The following is a 17,259-nucleotide window of genomic DNA, read 5'->3' as shown; positions in this document are numbered from 1 at the left end:
TTGAATAAATTCCAAGTGGAGCCACCTCTCTGACTGGAGTGTATAGCAGATTGGAGCATCTAGAAGTGCTACTTCCATTTTCAAAACTTGGGACAAGACACGTTGTGAGGGATACTTTGAACCTCATAGAGCTGTGCAGGCATCCACAGTGATATGGGGCTAGCACTAGGCAAACAGGCTATGCCTGCCTTTTATTAAAAGATATGAAGTAGGAAATGGGGAAGGGTTGACCTGCTGCTTTATCTGATAAGGCAATCTTCACAGGAAGAGTAGCAGTTCCCTTGTACCTTGAGATCTATGTGGAGGCTAGAGAGAACAAGAGGAATGAGTTTGGGCCCAGCAAGGCTACCTGTGCTTTCTTTTAAGGGTGAAGCCAGGATGGCTTTTTAGTTACTTCGAGAAAGTCAGCATGTGAGAACAGCCTGTTTTCTGTGGGGGTCATAACTTGGAGTTTTCCTTTGTCCCTTTGAGGAGAGGGAAGAGAGGCAGACTTACTGGAGAAAATACCCACCAAAAGATCTCTGTGCCATGCTTATGTTGGTGCTGTGTGTGGTCATTTTGTCCCCTTAGTGTCTGGCATTGCACATTGCACACTCTTGACATCTAGAGTGGAATAGGAGGATCCTGAAAAGGACTGCAAGCACCTGAACTGCAAAAGCTTTTGTGAATGGCCTGTGTTGGCAATGTTTTCTGCTGCTAGACTAGGTGACATTTCCCATGATTCTGCTTCTTCAAAAGAGTTGTTTGCCAGTAATGTAACTTTGTGGCTGACTTCTCTGAAGTCATATGACCCCAAGAAGTACAAGAACCATGAGGATTAATAATGGTGACAGTTCCAAAAGAATGTTTGTTCCATCAGCAGCGATGAATGGAAGAATGGCTTCATGAAGCATGGCAGAAGTGGAATTGGTTACCCTCCCCTTTGGTGCTTCTTTCTGTTTGTTCTTGTGTGGGAACTGAGAACAAATCCATACATCTAAGGGAATGGGATGGGTACCTTTCTTCCTGAGAATTGTTGGGATCCCTTCTTCTCTCAACAGCAGTGGCTCCACTCCTTCACATGGGAGAGGGCTTTTGGAAAGAAAGGCAGCAAGAAAGAAAGATGAATGGGGAAAATGTTACAGAGGAACTGCACACCGTAAGTAGGAATCCTAACTGGCTAGAAGGTTGCTGTCTTGTATGCTTCTAGGCTTCAGGGACACAAGGAAAAACTGGCTCTGCCTGCATAAGCAAATGGGAAAAGCACCCAGCTACTATCATAAAATAATTCCGAGAGGAGTCTAAGCAAAACACATTACAGCAGAGCATGCTTTATGAACTCAGCTGACACAGATATGAAGAAAGAAAGAGATGTAAGATTGCCCTTTGGTATTTCTTAGTAGCAGAGATGGGATTTTACTTTCCTGAACCACTCTTTTTCAAAAGAAAGCCACTTCTTTCATTCAATATAGTTGAACATAAAATAGAGTTTAGCAACCCTGGCAATTACAGTTGCAGAAATACAGATATTCAAGACAATAAATTTAAAAAATGAAGCACAAATATTTTCATGAGTTTGGGACATTTATTTTTTTTTTAAAAGTATATATGCTAGAATGTTATATCAAAAAATGATCTGTTATAATTATTGATTTTATTCCAATATAAAGAAAAATACATCATTGCCAAAAACAATATGCAAACTTACAGACCAATATTCTGAAAATCAATGAGTATACCAATCAAACCATCATTATATAATGATTGCTTGAAGATAAACTGAATTAATGGAGAACAATTATTTTAACCCACTTGTGCATTGTAACAGAATTCACATACACGTAACAGAAAGCTATTTTTTTGCTATGTGAATGAACCACGTTGGGGCTCAGGCTAACATAGCAAAAATCACACTGTCCTGTCTAATCCTGGTATGTTCTTAAACTACAGTTCCTGAACTGAGAAATCACTAAATACTATAGTTAGGGTAAGACTAGAAATCTCTTCAACCACTACACAAAAGAGAGGGAACATTAAAGTTGATGGTCATAATAGTTTATTCACATACTAGGGTTCTCTATTATGGCTTACAACTAAGCCTGTCTTCAACCTTTCATGTTTTGGGACAAGCAATTATCCAGGAAAAAAATTGCCACTGAATATTTCAGATTATGAATTTTAGGCAAGGCATACTAATTTTGAAGTTTGTTAGCTAAGTATGTGCCAGACACCTGAATTGTAATTATAATTTGCTGTAACATGATGGAAAAAGCATGTTTCTGTTCTTCTGGGCCATTTTTAAGATCCTCAATTGTTTTCTGAAGATATTCTGGGAGTTTCTGAAAAGTTTCAAGCTCTCTAAAATAAAGATCTATTAACCAATGACTAGAAGAGCTCATATTAAGTTTACAACAGTCATCTGTCACCAGGAATGGATCTGAGCAAGCAAGCTTTTTAAAGGTAATAGGAAAAGGTCTAAATAAGTCATATACAGAACAAAGATTTAACAACATCTTGCAAAATAAGATTATCCATAATTCTTTCCGTTGATTATAGAAATTACTTTGTACTTGATCATGAAATTCCTCAACTGTCTGTTGTGGCTTCACAATATTCAAAAGATGTTGCTTAGTTGCTGGACACTTTATGTAATCAAGTGGTAAGTTTCCTTCAGAATCTTTCTGCTGTAGCAATATCGATCCTGTAAAAGAAACAAAACATCAATCAGGAAAAAAAAAATACACACACACACACACACACACACGTACAGAAAGTGTCTAAGAAATTGCTGGGCTCTCCATGAATTTTAAAGAAGGGTAACCCAACAAAATCAGACTAAAAAAAAACTAGATAAGTAGCATTAATCTATAAATCAGGATTAGACAATATTTTATAGTGTGATTTTAGCCTATTAAGACATTTATATCACAGCTGTTAAAAAGTCTCAATTACTGCCTGCTTTATGTTTGTTTGGAAGGAGGTGCTTCATTGCACCCCCTAGAACCTTACAACCCTGCAAAAAATTGAGTCATTTTTTAAAATTGAGGACTTATGCTGGACTTCAGCTAGGAGTCCAAGCCCTCCTGCAAAAAAATAATAATAATTTAAAAAATCCTGTTTTGAGCAAAAGTTATTTATTTCAAATGTACGTATAAAAACAGGCTACAATTCTAAGCACACTTTCAGTTGTTTGCAAAAGTTTAAGCACTCTGATCAAATTGTAGACAATGATCTGAAACATACCTCCAATTCAATTATGTAATAATTACAGGAAAGAAAAATAATGGTTTTGGAATGGGCTTCACAGTCTACTAGACTTGAACATTACTGAAAATAATCTCAAACATGCAGTGCATGCAAGGAGACCTAAGAATATTTCTGAGATAGAAGAGTTCTGCATGGAAGAGTGGGAAAAAATTCCAAAAGCAAAACTAGAAAATATCTTAGGATTACTAACAAGAAATGTTTAGAAATTATTATTTCTACCAAAGATGTTTCAAAATACTGTCTGAAAGGGTTCCAAACTTTTGCATCTGTCATATTCACTGTTTTCTTCTTCTGAATATGTAAATAACTGTATATAAATAATACATATGAATTCAAATTTGCAGAAAAATCTGTTTAATTTTGTATCATGTAGAGGTTGTGTCAGGAGCCACTGAAAGTTGTAATTTAACCAGGGGTTCCTAAATGTTTACACACAATTGTATTTGGGAATAAGTAGTCCTCATTTAGTGACTGCCTTGTGTAGCGACTGTTCGCAGCTATGACAGTGATGAAAAAGTAGCTTTGCAACTAATCCTCACATTTACAACCTTTGCAGGTTGTAAAGCAAAGGAAAGCTGAAGTAAGATTGTAAGCATAGTCACAGTTTCACTTAGTGACTACTACACTTAATGACCAAGTTGTCAGTCCCAACTGTGGTCGCGAAACGAGGACTACCTGTAAGCTATATTAACTGAATTAGAATGTCTCCTGAATAGACATACAGAATTGCATTATATATTAATAGGGCATACACATCCAACGCTCACTTTTACTTGGATATTATTAGAGTACTATACATTTATTGTTAATATAATCCAGCTTTTTCCAACTTATTTCCCTGTTGTGTTCCAAATAAAACTTCCAGAAATCCCAGCTAGCAACAAGCATGATGGCTGAAAAAGGGTTATAATTCCAATGCATATGAAAACCACTAAGCTGGAGAAATCTGATTATTGTATTTATTGGTGTATAACATGCACAGGCGTATAACACGCATCTTAATTTTAAGAAGGAAGTTTGAGTAAAAAAACTTAAATTTAAAATAAATGTCTTGGAAACAAAAGGTTGGAAATAAAGGTTGCTCTGAACTTTTTGCTTATTAATATTTATACCACTTATAAGGTAAATATGTAATATGAAAGAAAAAGCACCTCTTTGAACAAAAAAACTTAGATAAGTTTTTACAAAACTTTTAATCAGAATCACTGCTATCTTGGAAACCATGAAACTCTTCGTCTTCACTGCTATCTTCAAAATCAAACTGAACACTGCTGCTGTTTCAAACTGAAACAAGTAGTGAATGTAGGCACGAGTTGTTTAACTGAGGACACTCTGCACGTATGAAAGTGATGAGACAGACTAAAAAAAACGTTGGCAACGTCGGGATGCGTCACACTCTGCAGCGGTATTCTTTTTACCTAAGTTTAAATTAAAAAAAGTAAGGTACTATCAGGGGTGTGCACTCTGATCTCGCTGGGTCCTCATTCAGGGTCCTGATGCCAGAGCTGTGCCTGTGAAATCTTTAGTGCAACGTCTGTCTGTCTGGCCAAAGTTCTGTCCTCCTCAGACGCTCTGTGGCAGGCCCCAAAGGGGTGGCTTGGGCTGCTTGAGCTCCAGCCCTGAAAGAGCAGCTGCTCAGAAGACTTCAGGCCCCCTTGGGAGGTCTCAGCAAGCAAAGGCCTTTTAGCCCACTCCCGCAGCTGGTCCGCAGAGCCGCCACCTCCCACGGCCGGCAGGAGTCCGGGTGGTCCGGCCCGTGGAGCAGCTGCATCCACCCATCAACCCGCCTTCCCTCCATTCCAAATCCAGCTGCTCTGCCTGCTGTCCGGCCGGAGGAAGCACCTCCAGGTGAGAGCCAAGGCCCGTGGATCACAGCTGCGTGGCAAGGGGCTGCCGGGCTCCTCCTGGCTCTGCCCAGGGGCCCCGGGGCGCTCTTCCTGCTGGGCCCCGGGGGCTGCGCAGTGGCTTCTGCAGCCATGGCCATGAGCCCCCCCTTGCTGGCCAGGGGCAGCTCTGGCTCTGTGGGCCCACCCCGGTGCGGCAGCAGCTTGCAAAGGGCTCAGTCACTTCCAAGGGACGCGCTGCCCGGGATGGGCTTGGGCCCACTCCACTGAGGCCCTTTGGGGAGGCGCTTTGCTCTGACACACTGAGTGCCGGTGTGCGCAGGTAAAATCACTAAAGTACCATGAGCTTCCCTCCTCTCTTTGCAGCCTTCTGGCATCTAGTAATGAGTCAGAGCAAAGCACCGGCACTTTGCTCTGCTGCACTGAGTGCCGGGGTGCGCGGGTGATGTCACTAAAGTACTGCGAGCTTCCCTCCTCTCTTTGCAGCACTCTGGCACATAGTAATGAGTCACAGCAAAGCGCCGGCGCTTTGCTCTGACATACTGAGTGCCGGACTGCGCAGGTGATGTTACTAAAGACTGCAAACAGAGGAGGCATGGTTTAAGTGCCATCAATTGGAGGAGGAGGTAGGAAGTGCATGGTTGCTGCCCTGGTTACAGCCCTGGCTCAAATGAAGGATCCACTCTCCCAGCCCTGCCGGTTGAGGTGAGAAGCCGCAAGGCTTATACAGCGGCTTATACATTGGTGTGTAACATGCATATCGGCGAATAATACGCAGCTGGGATTTCAGTCCCAAATTTTAAGGAAAAAAGTGTGTGTTATATACCAATAAATACTGTACCTGTTCCGGTTTTTAAGTAAACTTTTATGTCTATTTTTCATCAAACTTTTTGTATGTGCTTATTATCTATGAAAATATATTTCTAGAATATATTTTGCAACACAAACAACAGATTAAAATAAAACCTTTTTAGTAATCAGGCTTTTGGAGACAGCTCATAATCTGTGTTGTCACACTAGACAATAACAATCTCCATGACAAAATAATTCAGAGTTGGGCAAGTTCAGGGTATGCTTTCCTAACTGCCATTTCAAATGCTACAACCAGATGCATAAATACTCTTAGGTATTTTTGATAGCATTTCCTCTCTACTATGTTGGATCTCAAAAAACAGCTGACAAAATTCCTCCCTTTTATTCTGGAAAACAATCTGGTTTACGCTGCAGCCTAACTATGCAGTGAAAGGGACGAGTTTCTGCAATTGTTTGGTTTGGGATTCTCTTCACCTCCATTATGGCAACTCATGTCTGTGCAGGCCAGAAGTTTGGACAATGATGTAAACAGCTGCAATGGCTTTCCATTATGTTCCTACTTTGTACAAAGCCACCCAAATTAAGCTAGTTTAAAAGCTTTTGATACGATAAAACCTCAGAACAACATATAATTTCTGCTTCTACATATCTGCATTGAGTAGCTTGTCTAGAATGCATTTACCCTAATCAGGAGGTGTGTGCAATTTGTATATGTAAAAGTCCATATTAATCAGTAATTAAAAGGTTGTATCCAGCACTTACTGGGAAGCAAGAGGGAGGGACTAAAGTAGGGGTCTCTTCTTTCTCCTTAATGGTGATCAGTGCTGATGTTGTGTTTCTCAGAATAGTGAAAGATTTTTTTCTATTGCTGGGTAACCCACTGCTAGTACTACAAATACTATAGACATTATTCTGTTTAGGAAAAAATGTCCAACCATTTAGATTTTACAGGATTACAAACCACAGCATAAGAAGTAATTTTCTTGGCATGAGCAAACAGCATGGGTAGTCATGAAAAACCTGTTATCTACATTTAACTAGAATTAAACCTTTTTCTGCATAAAAACTGTTACGCTAAAAATGATATATGGAAGTAAGATAAAAAAAGACATAATATTTTACTTTTAAAAGATAAACTGTGAGATGAGAAAGACCCCAATTCAAATTTCTGCTCAACTGCAAAGGTCCTTAGACGATCTTGAACAAATTACTGTGTTTCAAAGCAACCTGTTTCATAGGGTTGTTGTGAGGATTAAAAGGTATGCATAATATGGGGCAACAATAAAAACAGGTTAATATAATTGTGGTGAATGCTTATAGAGATAAAATTAGTCATCATAGTAAAGAGAAATAATTCATAACTCTGAATGATGGATATACTGCATTATGGTAAGTTACTTTAAAAAAATAAAAGGCATGGGGATGAAGAGAGTGAAAGTTTTGAAAGGTTCTGAAGAATAAGAAATGTGAGTAATTCTACCCTGAATATGCAAGACAGAATTCTTGTCAAGCTCTTGTCAAAATGTCTGACAGGCCAAAGCCTGGCAACTGACAGCAAAGATAAGTCTGAGCACAGAGCCTGTAAAGTTGCCAGAAGACCTTGATGAATGAAAGAGCAAGTAGATCTTCTCCCCTAGGACAAGGGGATCATCCAGTGGCTATTCTTCATTGACACACAGGAAAAATGCACATCTGTCAACGTAATGCCACATTCTATTGAGGACTTGGACTTGTTGTAATATTGGGTCTTGCATCACTTAGACCGATTGAAGAAAAGCTAGGTATTGGCTCAGCCTGTCAGCTGCATGGTGCAGTAGATAAATAAAACACCTGGGAGATCGCATTACTGTTCGGCACAACATACACTGAGAGGGAAGAGCAGGGATGTATTGATTGGGAAAGGATGTCAGACAGAGATCAAGAAAATAGCCTTTAGGGGGCAGGAGACAACTGCAAATACAAAGGAGCCTTCTGGAGCAAACAAAAACAGCATTAATTTGTATGCTGGGGTAAGTTTAGCTAAAAAGTAAGTACAGCACATTCTTTTACTGTACACAACTAAATTATAACATATAAATCTGGAAACAAGATAAAGCATGAAATCAGAATGACACACACTATAATAAAAAAAAATATTACAAGCTATGCTATATCTCTACAGATACAAAGTGCTCATGCACATGTTTGTGTAAATAGACTTACAATGCATGTAAGACACAAAGGGTTGTATAAGTAGCATCTACAATTTTTTAAAAGTTTTGTTATTAAAAATAGCCACCTTTTTCAGAAGAAACAACTAGAATATCTGTTCACCCTAAATAAAAGCACATTGTATTAAGTGCACGAAGCAATCAACCTAAGCATACTGCAGTTCATTTTAAAATAATGTAAAATCAAGTTTTGGGATAGTATGAAACGCAATCTGTACTATTGTTTGTTAAGATAATCTTTAAAGCAAATCTGCAATTCAGCAACTATGAAAAAACAGCCACATTTATGGGCTTACTAAAATAATTAAACTGACAAGATGAATGAGTATAAATATGGCAAGATATACATCAATATTTATGAAAACCTCCAGCTTTCAAAATGACATTCAAAACAGCCTCCAATTTTAATACTCTGCAATTTTTACAGATTCAAATTTTTCTAAGCTTATTTAGCATAAATGCACTCACCGCCATGCTGAAGTAGAAGCTCAGCAATTGCTACATGTCTGTTTGACAGTGCATCATGCAAGGGAGTCACCCCATCCACTTGACTGAGTAGGTTTACCTCTGGACAATGCTGCAAAATTTCATGGACGCACACTGTGCTACCATGGTTACAGGCTTCATGCAACGGTGTCCAACCAGCATAGTCTGAATGATAAATTATGAAGAGTTTGAGGAAACAGCAAAATCCGTAGTGGGATGGTCATAAAAATGAAATTCAAATTTCTTAAAAATAATGAACATACTTCTACCACAAACTGCAGTAAAAATTATATACAATTTTGTACTTTATTTTTAAAATGTGCCCAGAAACATGACTTAAAAGGAAAGATCTGTCTCACTGCTATTTTGCAATAACCTGAAAATATTTTTTATTTCCGCAAAGCAGATTATTATTAATATTATTACTAATATTATTAAACTCAAGCTTTTTCTAGCAATCAAAATGGTCCTGGTCTACTACAATTTACAGAAAATTCTTATCCAGAAGATAAGGCTATTCACCACTTTGAATTCATATTTATAAAATAGCTAGGTATGAGTAATTTTTAAATCATTATCATGCTTAACTGAAAACCCCAAGAATTACATGGAACGAATGACTGGTTCAATAAGCTTTAGTTCCAAGCTACTCATTCAAGCCTTGCTTTTAACACATTTTTATGGATAAGAAAATCATTGTGAAGAACATTACAAACACATACATTTCATAGTTATTTGGAAGGTTTATGGTATCTATTCAGTTCAAAAAAAATCAACCACTTACCTTTAACATTAATATCTATTCCTGGTACAGCCAGAAGACGAATCAGTTTCTTCACATTGTTGCTTTTGCAAGCAATATGCAGAGCTGTCTCCCCTAGCATGCAAAATTCATAGAGTATAGGCAAAATGGAAATTCAAGGCAATAACCAAAGTGAAAGGAATTAGGAGATCTGACTATTTGCCAGAACATTTATTCATGAGAAAGGTCTCCTTTGCCCAGTTTAAATATCTTTAAAGAAAATTTTAAAAATCCACCAAGCTTCTTTTCTGTCACAGATCCAGCAATGATTGCACTACTAAAGGGTTAACATGGGAATTATCTCTCCCCCTCCCGCTTCTAGTTGTAAAATGCTTCAGCCACATTATAAAAGCACCAAATGATCACAGAACACATGCACAAAAATGCTTGGGTTTGAAGCGGTAAAAGTTTAGAATGCAGTTGCCCTCCCTTAATTTTATTCATGAACCTACATTAAGTGCACGGCTCTTTTTATACAGCAGTTGTAGCTTAATTCAAATGAATGTTTCTGTCCAAGCACAAGTGCCTCTACACATTCAAGTATAATTCGAAACTTCAAATCTGTTAACAGATGGTTTACTGTTTCTCAATAGGCTGTCTGGCTCATGTACAGTACCAGAGTGAAAAGGTGGGGGATGGGGGAAATGGGAGAGATTAAAATGAATGAAATAATCTTTAAAAAAAACAACCCTACATACAGCCTCATTTAAGAGCTAGAAAAAGGTTAAACTACAAGAACCACCACCCTGAAATCTGAACTGCAAACTTCCAGGTAGCAGTCTAACTGCAGCAGGCCAGGTAATAAAACTGTATTAATCTACAATACTTTGGTGAACTGGTTATATCAGAACAAGAACATATGAAAACACGTCCAACATAAATAATAAAAACAAACTTTTTTTTAACCTTTTGTACCACTGGATTGGGCCACATGTAGGAAAGGTAAAGTCAAGCCCTTCATTGAAAAGCAGACTGCAAGTGGCTGAATCCATTATAAGCCACTTTACCAGGGCTTGCGTTATATTCAGAACATTATTGTTATGCAGAGATTATCTGGTTGCTTGTTATGAGAAAGAGCAATATCTTACCTTCAAATATTTCTACATTAAATGATAATTATTTGTCAATTTTATATTACTCTATACTCTCATATTAATAAAAGAAAAAGAAACAAACTAAATCATTATTTCTGACATAATTCTTGAGCAATTGGCACAGAGAATAAAATAAAAATCCATGCAAATTAAAATCTTTTTTTTCTTTTCCTTTTTAATCTATCAGTCATACAGTACAGAAGGAAAACTATTTTACTCAGATCACTCTTACCTTTCCTAACAAATGTCTAGCTTAAATTCATCACAATTGTATCACAGAAAGCCCTATTAACAGTACTGTAGTGCATTTCACTGAATTTGTGCGTTAAGTATAACTTGTGTACATTACTAATCTGGTAATTTAAGACTTCAATATTTGTATTTTAATCTAATGAAAAGTAAAACCACAACTGCCTTGCATAGCCTGGGCTCAATGCCGAGAAGAAGAAAATAGCCCATATGCTTAATAAAGATATGTAACACAGCATACACTTCAGTCTTTGTTCACAGAGAATTAGACTTTCAAATCAGAAGATAATGCTGATCCTTTCCAAGCACAGGTTGAGGTGTGTTAGTGAAGTAAGACAGTCAGGACCCAAATGGATTTATTTAAGGTATTCCCTCAATTTAAAACTTGGCGTGTCTGGCAGAACCAGGTAAGGGGGGGAATGCTACAAAAAAGGATCATTCGCTGATATACATGACTTCCCTTATTTAAGCATCTGACAGTGTGCAACATGTAAATCAGGGAAGTGATGCCTGACTCACATAATGATGTGATACTGTGAATTCTTTTACGTTTTTAGCATGTTAGAAATTCACAATACCTTTAAGATTAACCTTATGAACATTCATCCGGCTAGCTGAAGAATGGCAATTTTCTTTGTCATGCAATATGGTAGGCTTGGTTCTGCTTTCTATATTTTTTGGTAGATGAGCAGAGTTATCTTTGATTTGTACACTAGAAAAAAAACAAGCATTGAAAAGAGGGCATTAAATTATACATTTACCGTAAACAAAACCTACTGTATACTACAATAATCAGGTATTCACAAATCTGACTATTTTTTCAGGTTTTTAAGTTGGAAACCTTATTGTAATTTTGAAAAAATACGATGTATAGACTTAAGCTGCTTTTACAAATGTAATTCCATAACAAGATTCATTTTTTTTTGGTAAACAATATTAGACAAGTACATGAAGTATGCGCTCTTATTTATTTAATTTGTATAGCTGCTCATCTCACAAGTGTGACCCTGGGCTGCTCACAATTAAAACAACTGAAACAGTAAAAAACAGTAAAAAATAAACACAACAGCATACAATTATCCTAAAATCATCATTAAAACTTCAATAAAATAATAAGAATAATCAGTATATGTAAATAGATACACACACCCTTGTACACCCACAAACAAAAAAGCCCATCTTACCAAAAGAGAGAGAGGCATAATAATTTGCAGACAATACCACAGGTCACTTAAAGTTCAGGAAATGAATCAGGTCAGAAGCTGTCCCTCAAAGCAGAACACTAGTGGTGTTATAGATGTTACTTACGGTACATCAGGCAGCACTTTGGTTTGGTTCTGCTTATTGCCACTGAGCACCAGCAATGCCCTCTGAGACTCAGAGCAGGGCTGTAGCCCTATTTTCTTTTTCTTTTCTTTCTGCATCTTCCCCTTCTCACACACACCTGTTTGTAAAGTAGGCAGATAGCAACAAACCTGTTGCAAGAGTGACATTTTAGTCTGAGTATGAAAGATTATAGTTTCTTCTTGCATTTAAAGCTAATTATCTTTAAATAATTTCAGGTAATCATGGCCTGAGTTTACTTTCTAATAATACTTAATGTAAAAGCAACTCCCATGGAAAACATTCCTTCTGCTTTTATACCCATTAATGGGAGTTCAAAGCGACTTAATCTGCTATAGCACAAAAATGGAAGGGAAAAAAGTAGCTTGAGAAATTTACATAGACTTGCCCTTTACTGACTGTGATAACATTGTACTAGTATCATAATGTAGCCTTCAGTCTACTGCACTGTTCTTCAAGCAGGACTGAATCTAGGCCTTTTGCCGATATTTTCGACACTTTCTACAGGAAGGAGAGAATGTGCGGTTTAGCAATCACTTATCTTTTTTAAGGTTAATGTTTAAACACTTTCTTTTATACATTCAATATGTTCTGTTCCCAGAAGGCTTTTTGATTCAGTGGAGATTGATCTAAACAGGACTAAGAAAAAGGATGATTTTTATTTTCCTCTTTCCTTCTGCAACTCTGTGATGCCTCCCTCCCTGCAATTTGTCTCAGAATACCACAGAAAGTGGTGTGGAAATGACAGAAAAGGAGAAATTGAAAACGTCACCTACCGTAGCTTCTTCACAGAAGCCTCAATTGAACCAGAGACCCTCCCAAGCCTTCCATTAACAGTAAGGAAACAGTTAGATGCAACCCATATAAACTGAAGAAAAGAAGTAAAGCTCTAGTCTGTTGCAATCTTCTCTACTGGCATTCCTACCATGATGATTATCTTACTGGAAGATGCCTAAACTAGGTGAAGAATATATAAAGTGATGATTTGCTCACCTGGAGCAGGGAAATGCAGTGTTACTTTCCTCTGCCTACCTATAATCCAGGATTATTAGCAGCCAAGGTAAGCTAAACTTTATGTCAATAATATCTGTCGGGAACTCTTTCCCACATATTCTAGCTTTTGAGAAGAATTATTTAAGAGGAATAGTAAGGAAGACCATTATCTTTTGTCAAATGAAAAATTGTGGGCTGTTGTTCCAAAACTTCAGAGCAAAATATGAAGTATGGGTATCTGCAGGGAAGGTGTCAGGCAATGGCAAAATGTGTGTCATGTGTTTGCAGTACATACTTCATCTTTTTATGCGTTTGTTGCCTATAACAACTGCACGTAAATACAAAATATTTATTTATTTATTAAACCAATTTATATAGCCACCCATCTCACCGCAGGCAACTCTGGGTGGCATACAACAAAGCTAAAAACAGTCAATAAATACATTAAAAATATAAAAATCAAAATAGAACAAAGAATTAAAGGATGTTAAAAATAAGGGAACCAATATGCTTTCATATTTGGAGAAGGCTGTTGTGTTTTTCTTTGTACCTTATACAAACTGGTTGTATTAGTCTATGTTCCCTTAGGAAACATATAATTTGACCCGGAGTGCCTAAATTTTCACGTGCAACTACAATTATTTAATTAAAATTAAACATATAATTTGATCTGGAGTGCCTAAATTTTCACGTGTGCTATAATTATTTAGTCCATTTCCAGGTCCGTTTAACATTAAATTAATGTTAAATTAGGGCCACAGAAGATAAGGGTACGAGCAAATAAAATGGCTGAGATAAGAGGAAGATGAATAAGAAACACAAAGTCTCAGATAAGGAAATCTGAAGGTGCAGCAGAACAGCTAAGTCTGTAACATGGAAAGTTAGAGGTCTCAACCTCCCCGCTCAGAAGTCTTCTGGGTTTTTACCCTAGCCCTGCTTCCTGTTTCAAAGAGGAGGGGGGCTGGCCATCATCTGCCTTCCAGGCATCACCTCGCTAGTGTGTGAAGGAGACTGGTCTCTCACACTGGGCTGCCTTTCTGGTGACTAAAACATGCAAAAAGTATAGTAATTTCCACTGTGGAATCTCATGGCTGAGTAGTGTAGAGATGTATAGTGCATATGATTCAGCCTTCCTTCCCTTCACCAAACAAAATCAAACTAAGAGAAAGCATAACTTCCTTTTGAACTTCAAACATTAAATTGCAAATAGTCAATGTTGGTACAGTACAGATAAATGACAGAGCTGTTCATATCAGAGTAATACACTTGCCAACTTAAAAGGAAAATTCCAAAAGAAAATATAATGCTCTAAGTAGACCACAAGATGGGAATTTCAATGTATTACAAATCATAAGATGATTATAAATACAAATAATATTTTCATGCTCAGTTGGATGTCAGTCCTTCAATGCAGACCAGGTCAAGAAACAGACTGCACAAGTAATACTGGAACTCTGTTTTCCTGATATAGGGTATAGTAACAAAGTTCTGAAAGCTTGACAACATTTTCCCTCCCTCCCTCCCTTACTCAAGGCAAAGCCAGTTTTGAGCTTCTTTTTAATGTTTCCTTAAATCATGGCTTTAATCATAGTTTTAAATCATGTTTTGCTAATTGCCATCATATAGTTTCTCCAAGATCCTCTTTGTGGTTCTCTATACTGGGGTAGCTTCTTTACGTACACCACAGAGAACATCTCTCCCTCAAGAAGATGGGGTTGGGGATTTCTGCAATCCACACAACAGGGCTTCTGATAAACAGATAGATTCACAACAGGAGAGAGAAAGAGAGATGAGGGAAAAGGCAAACAGTAAAAGGGATTGAAATGCCCCAGGAAATTTGTGGCATAGAACTTTAGGACAGAATGGAAAGACTCGTTGCTGAGGATAGTGATGGGCAGGCAATAGAGCCAAGGTAAGACAGTATTATGAGAGGCAAGATTAATTTTATATACAGTGGGGCAAAAAAGTATTTAGTCAGCCACCAATTGTGCAAGTTCTCCCACTTAAAAAGATGAGAGAGGCCTGTAATTTTCATCATAGGTATACCTCAACTATGAGAGACAAAATGGGGGAAAAAATCCAGAAAATCACATTGTCTGATTTTTAAAGAATTTATTTGCAAATCATGGTGGAAAATAAGTATTTGGTCAATATCAAAAGTTCATCTCAATACTTTGTTATATATCCTTTGTTGGCAATGACAGAGGTCAAACGTTTTCTGTAAGTCTTCACAAGGTTTTCACACACTGTTGCTGGTATTTTGGCCCATTCCTCCATGCAGATCTCCTCTAGAGCAGTGATGTTTTGGGGCTGTCGCTGGGCAACACGGACTTTCAACTCCCTCCAAAGGTTTTCCATGGGGTTGAGATCTGGAGACTGGCTAGGCCACTCCAGGACCTTGAAATGCTTCTTACAAAGCCACTCCTTCATTGCCCGGGCGGTGTGTTTGGGATTATTGTCATGCTGAAAGACCCAGCCACGTTTCATCTTCAATGCCCTTGCTGATGGAAGGAGGTGTTCACTCAAAATCTCACGATACATGGCCCCATTCATTCTTTCCTTTACACGGATCAGTCGTCCTGGTCCCTTTGCAGAAAAACAGCCCCAAAGCATGATGTTTCCACCCCCACGCTTCACAGTAGGTATGGTGTTCTTTGGATGCAACTCAGCATTCTCTCTCCTCCAAACACGACAAGTTGAGTTTAGACCAAAACATTCTACTTTGGTTTCATCTGACCGTATGACATTCTCCCAATCCTCTTCTGGATCATCCAAATGCTCTCTAGCAAACTTCAGACAGGCCCAGATATGTACTGGCTTAAGCAGGGGGACACGCCTGGCACTGCAGGATTTGAGTCCCTGGCGGCGTAGTGTGTTACTGATGGTAGCCTTTGTTACTTTGGTCCCAGCTCTCTGCAGGTCATTCACTAGACCCCCCCCGTGTGGTTCTGGGATTTTTGCTCACCGTTCTTGTGATCATTTTGACCCCACAGGGTGAGATCTTGCATGGAGCCCCAGATCGAGGGAGATTATCAGTGGTCTTGTATGTCTTCCATTTTCTAATTATTGCTCCCACAGTTGATTTCTTCATACCAAGCTGCTTGCCTATTGCAGATTCAGTCTTCCCAGCCTGGCACAGGTCTACAATTTTGTTTCTGGTGTCCTTCGACAGCTCTTTGGTCTTGGCCATAGTGGAGTTTGGACTGTGACTGTTTGAGGTTGTGGGCAGGTGTCTTTTATACTGATAACAAGGTCAAACAGGTGCCATTACTACAGGTAACGAGTGGAGGACAGAGGAGCCTCTTAAAGAAGTAGTTACAGGTCTGTGAGAGCCAGACATCTTGCTTGTTTGTAAGTGACCAAATACTTATTTTCCACCATGATTTGCAAATAAATTCTTTAAAAATCAGACAATGTGATTTTCTGGATTTTTTTTCTCATTTTGTCTCTCATAGTTGAGGTATACCTATGATGAAAATTACAGGCCTCTCTCATCTTTTTAAGTGGGAGAACTTGCACAATTGGTGGCTGACTAAATACTTTTTTGCCCCACTGTATATAGGTGTACCCTGCCTGGTGTTATCCAGATACTTAATAATCACTGCGTTGCTGATCTCTCTCAAATTATAGTATTTTAGTTCAACTGTTATGGTTTAACAAATCAGGGATTTCTGTGGTAAGACACAGTTGGAATAAGAAGGGAGAAAGCATACAGATGTATGGATCACTCTTGTCATATTGCATTTTACTGGCTTGGAATCATTGTACCTGATTTGGCCCAAATATTTGAACATTTAGAATAGGATTAAATGAGCAAATGGCACTTACCACTTTTTGAAGAGAAAGCAGTTCATTAGAAAGAATAGTGCTATTTTGGAAATACAGATTTTTAAACACAGCTTCTGCAACAAACATTTCAAGCCACGGGGATGGAATAGAAGAAATGAATACTTTTAATTCCTCATATGAAAAATCTAAAGATAAGGGAAACAAACATTAAACAGACCAGTAATTTGGAAAAAATCCCTTGTAATGTTTGCTAACACAGTACATTTCTGTAGTATTAATAAATAAATAATCTTAATTATTATTCCCTAAATTATCTGGAGTAAAAACTGATCAAATTAATGCAACACAAAAGAGCAACATTTTCTATGTCAATTCCTATCAAGTTTTCA

General features: G+C 38.0%; 1 protein-coding gene across 3 annotated transcripts in view; it reads right to left on the bottom strand.

The window, feature by feature from the left end:
• Positions 1–1,560: 1,560 nt before the first annotated feature.
• Positions 1,561–17,259, bottom strand: part of SLF1 (SMC5/6 complex localization factor 1) — a 46,265-nt gene continuing 30,566 nt past the window's right edge. For all 3 annotated transcript variants that reach the window (XM_088130000.1, XM_025165267.2, XM_088129999.1), the window contains exons 13-18: positions 16,910–17,055; positions 12,053–12,219; positions 11,323–11,456; positions 9,384–9,476; positions 8,582–8,764; positions 1,561–2,680 (exon numbers count right to left, since the gene is read on the bottom strand). In XM_088130000.1, the coding sequence (XP_087986126.1) occupies positions 2,172–2,680; positions 8,582–8,764; positions 9,384–9,476; positions 11,323–11,456; positions 12,053–12,219; positions 16,910–17,055 (1,232 nt within the window). In that variant the 3' untranslated portion in view covers positions 1,561–2,171. The remainder of the gene's footprint in view (positions 2,681–8,581; positions 8,765–9,383; positions 9,477–11,322; positions 11,457–12,052; positions 12,220–16,909; positions 17,056–17,259) is intronic.

Source organism: Python bivittatus, unplaced genomic scaffold (genome assembly GCF_059951505.1).
Source record: "Python bivittatus isolate LINGU-HERP-01145 unplaced genomic scaffold, Pbiv_v1 ctg000850_np1212, whole genome shotgun sequence".
NCBI classification, from domain to species: Eukaryota; Metazoa; Chordata; class Lepidosauria; order Squamata; family Pythonidae; genus Python; species Python bivittatus.
The sequence above is the reverse complement of the archived record's forward strand: the minus strand, read 5'-3'. Positions and strand labels throughout refer to the sequence as shown.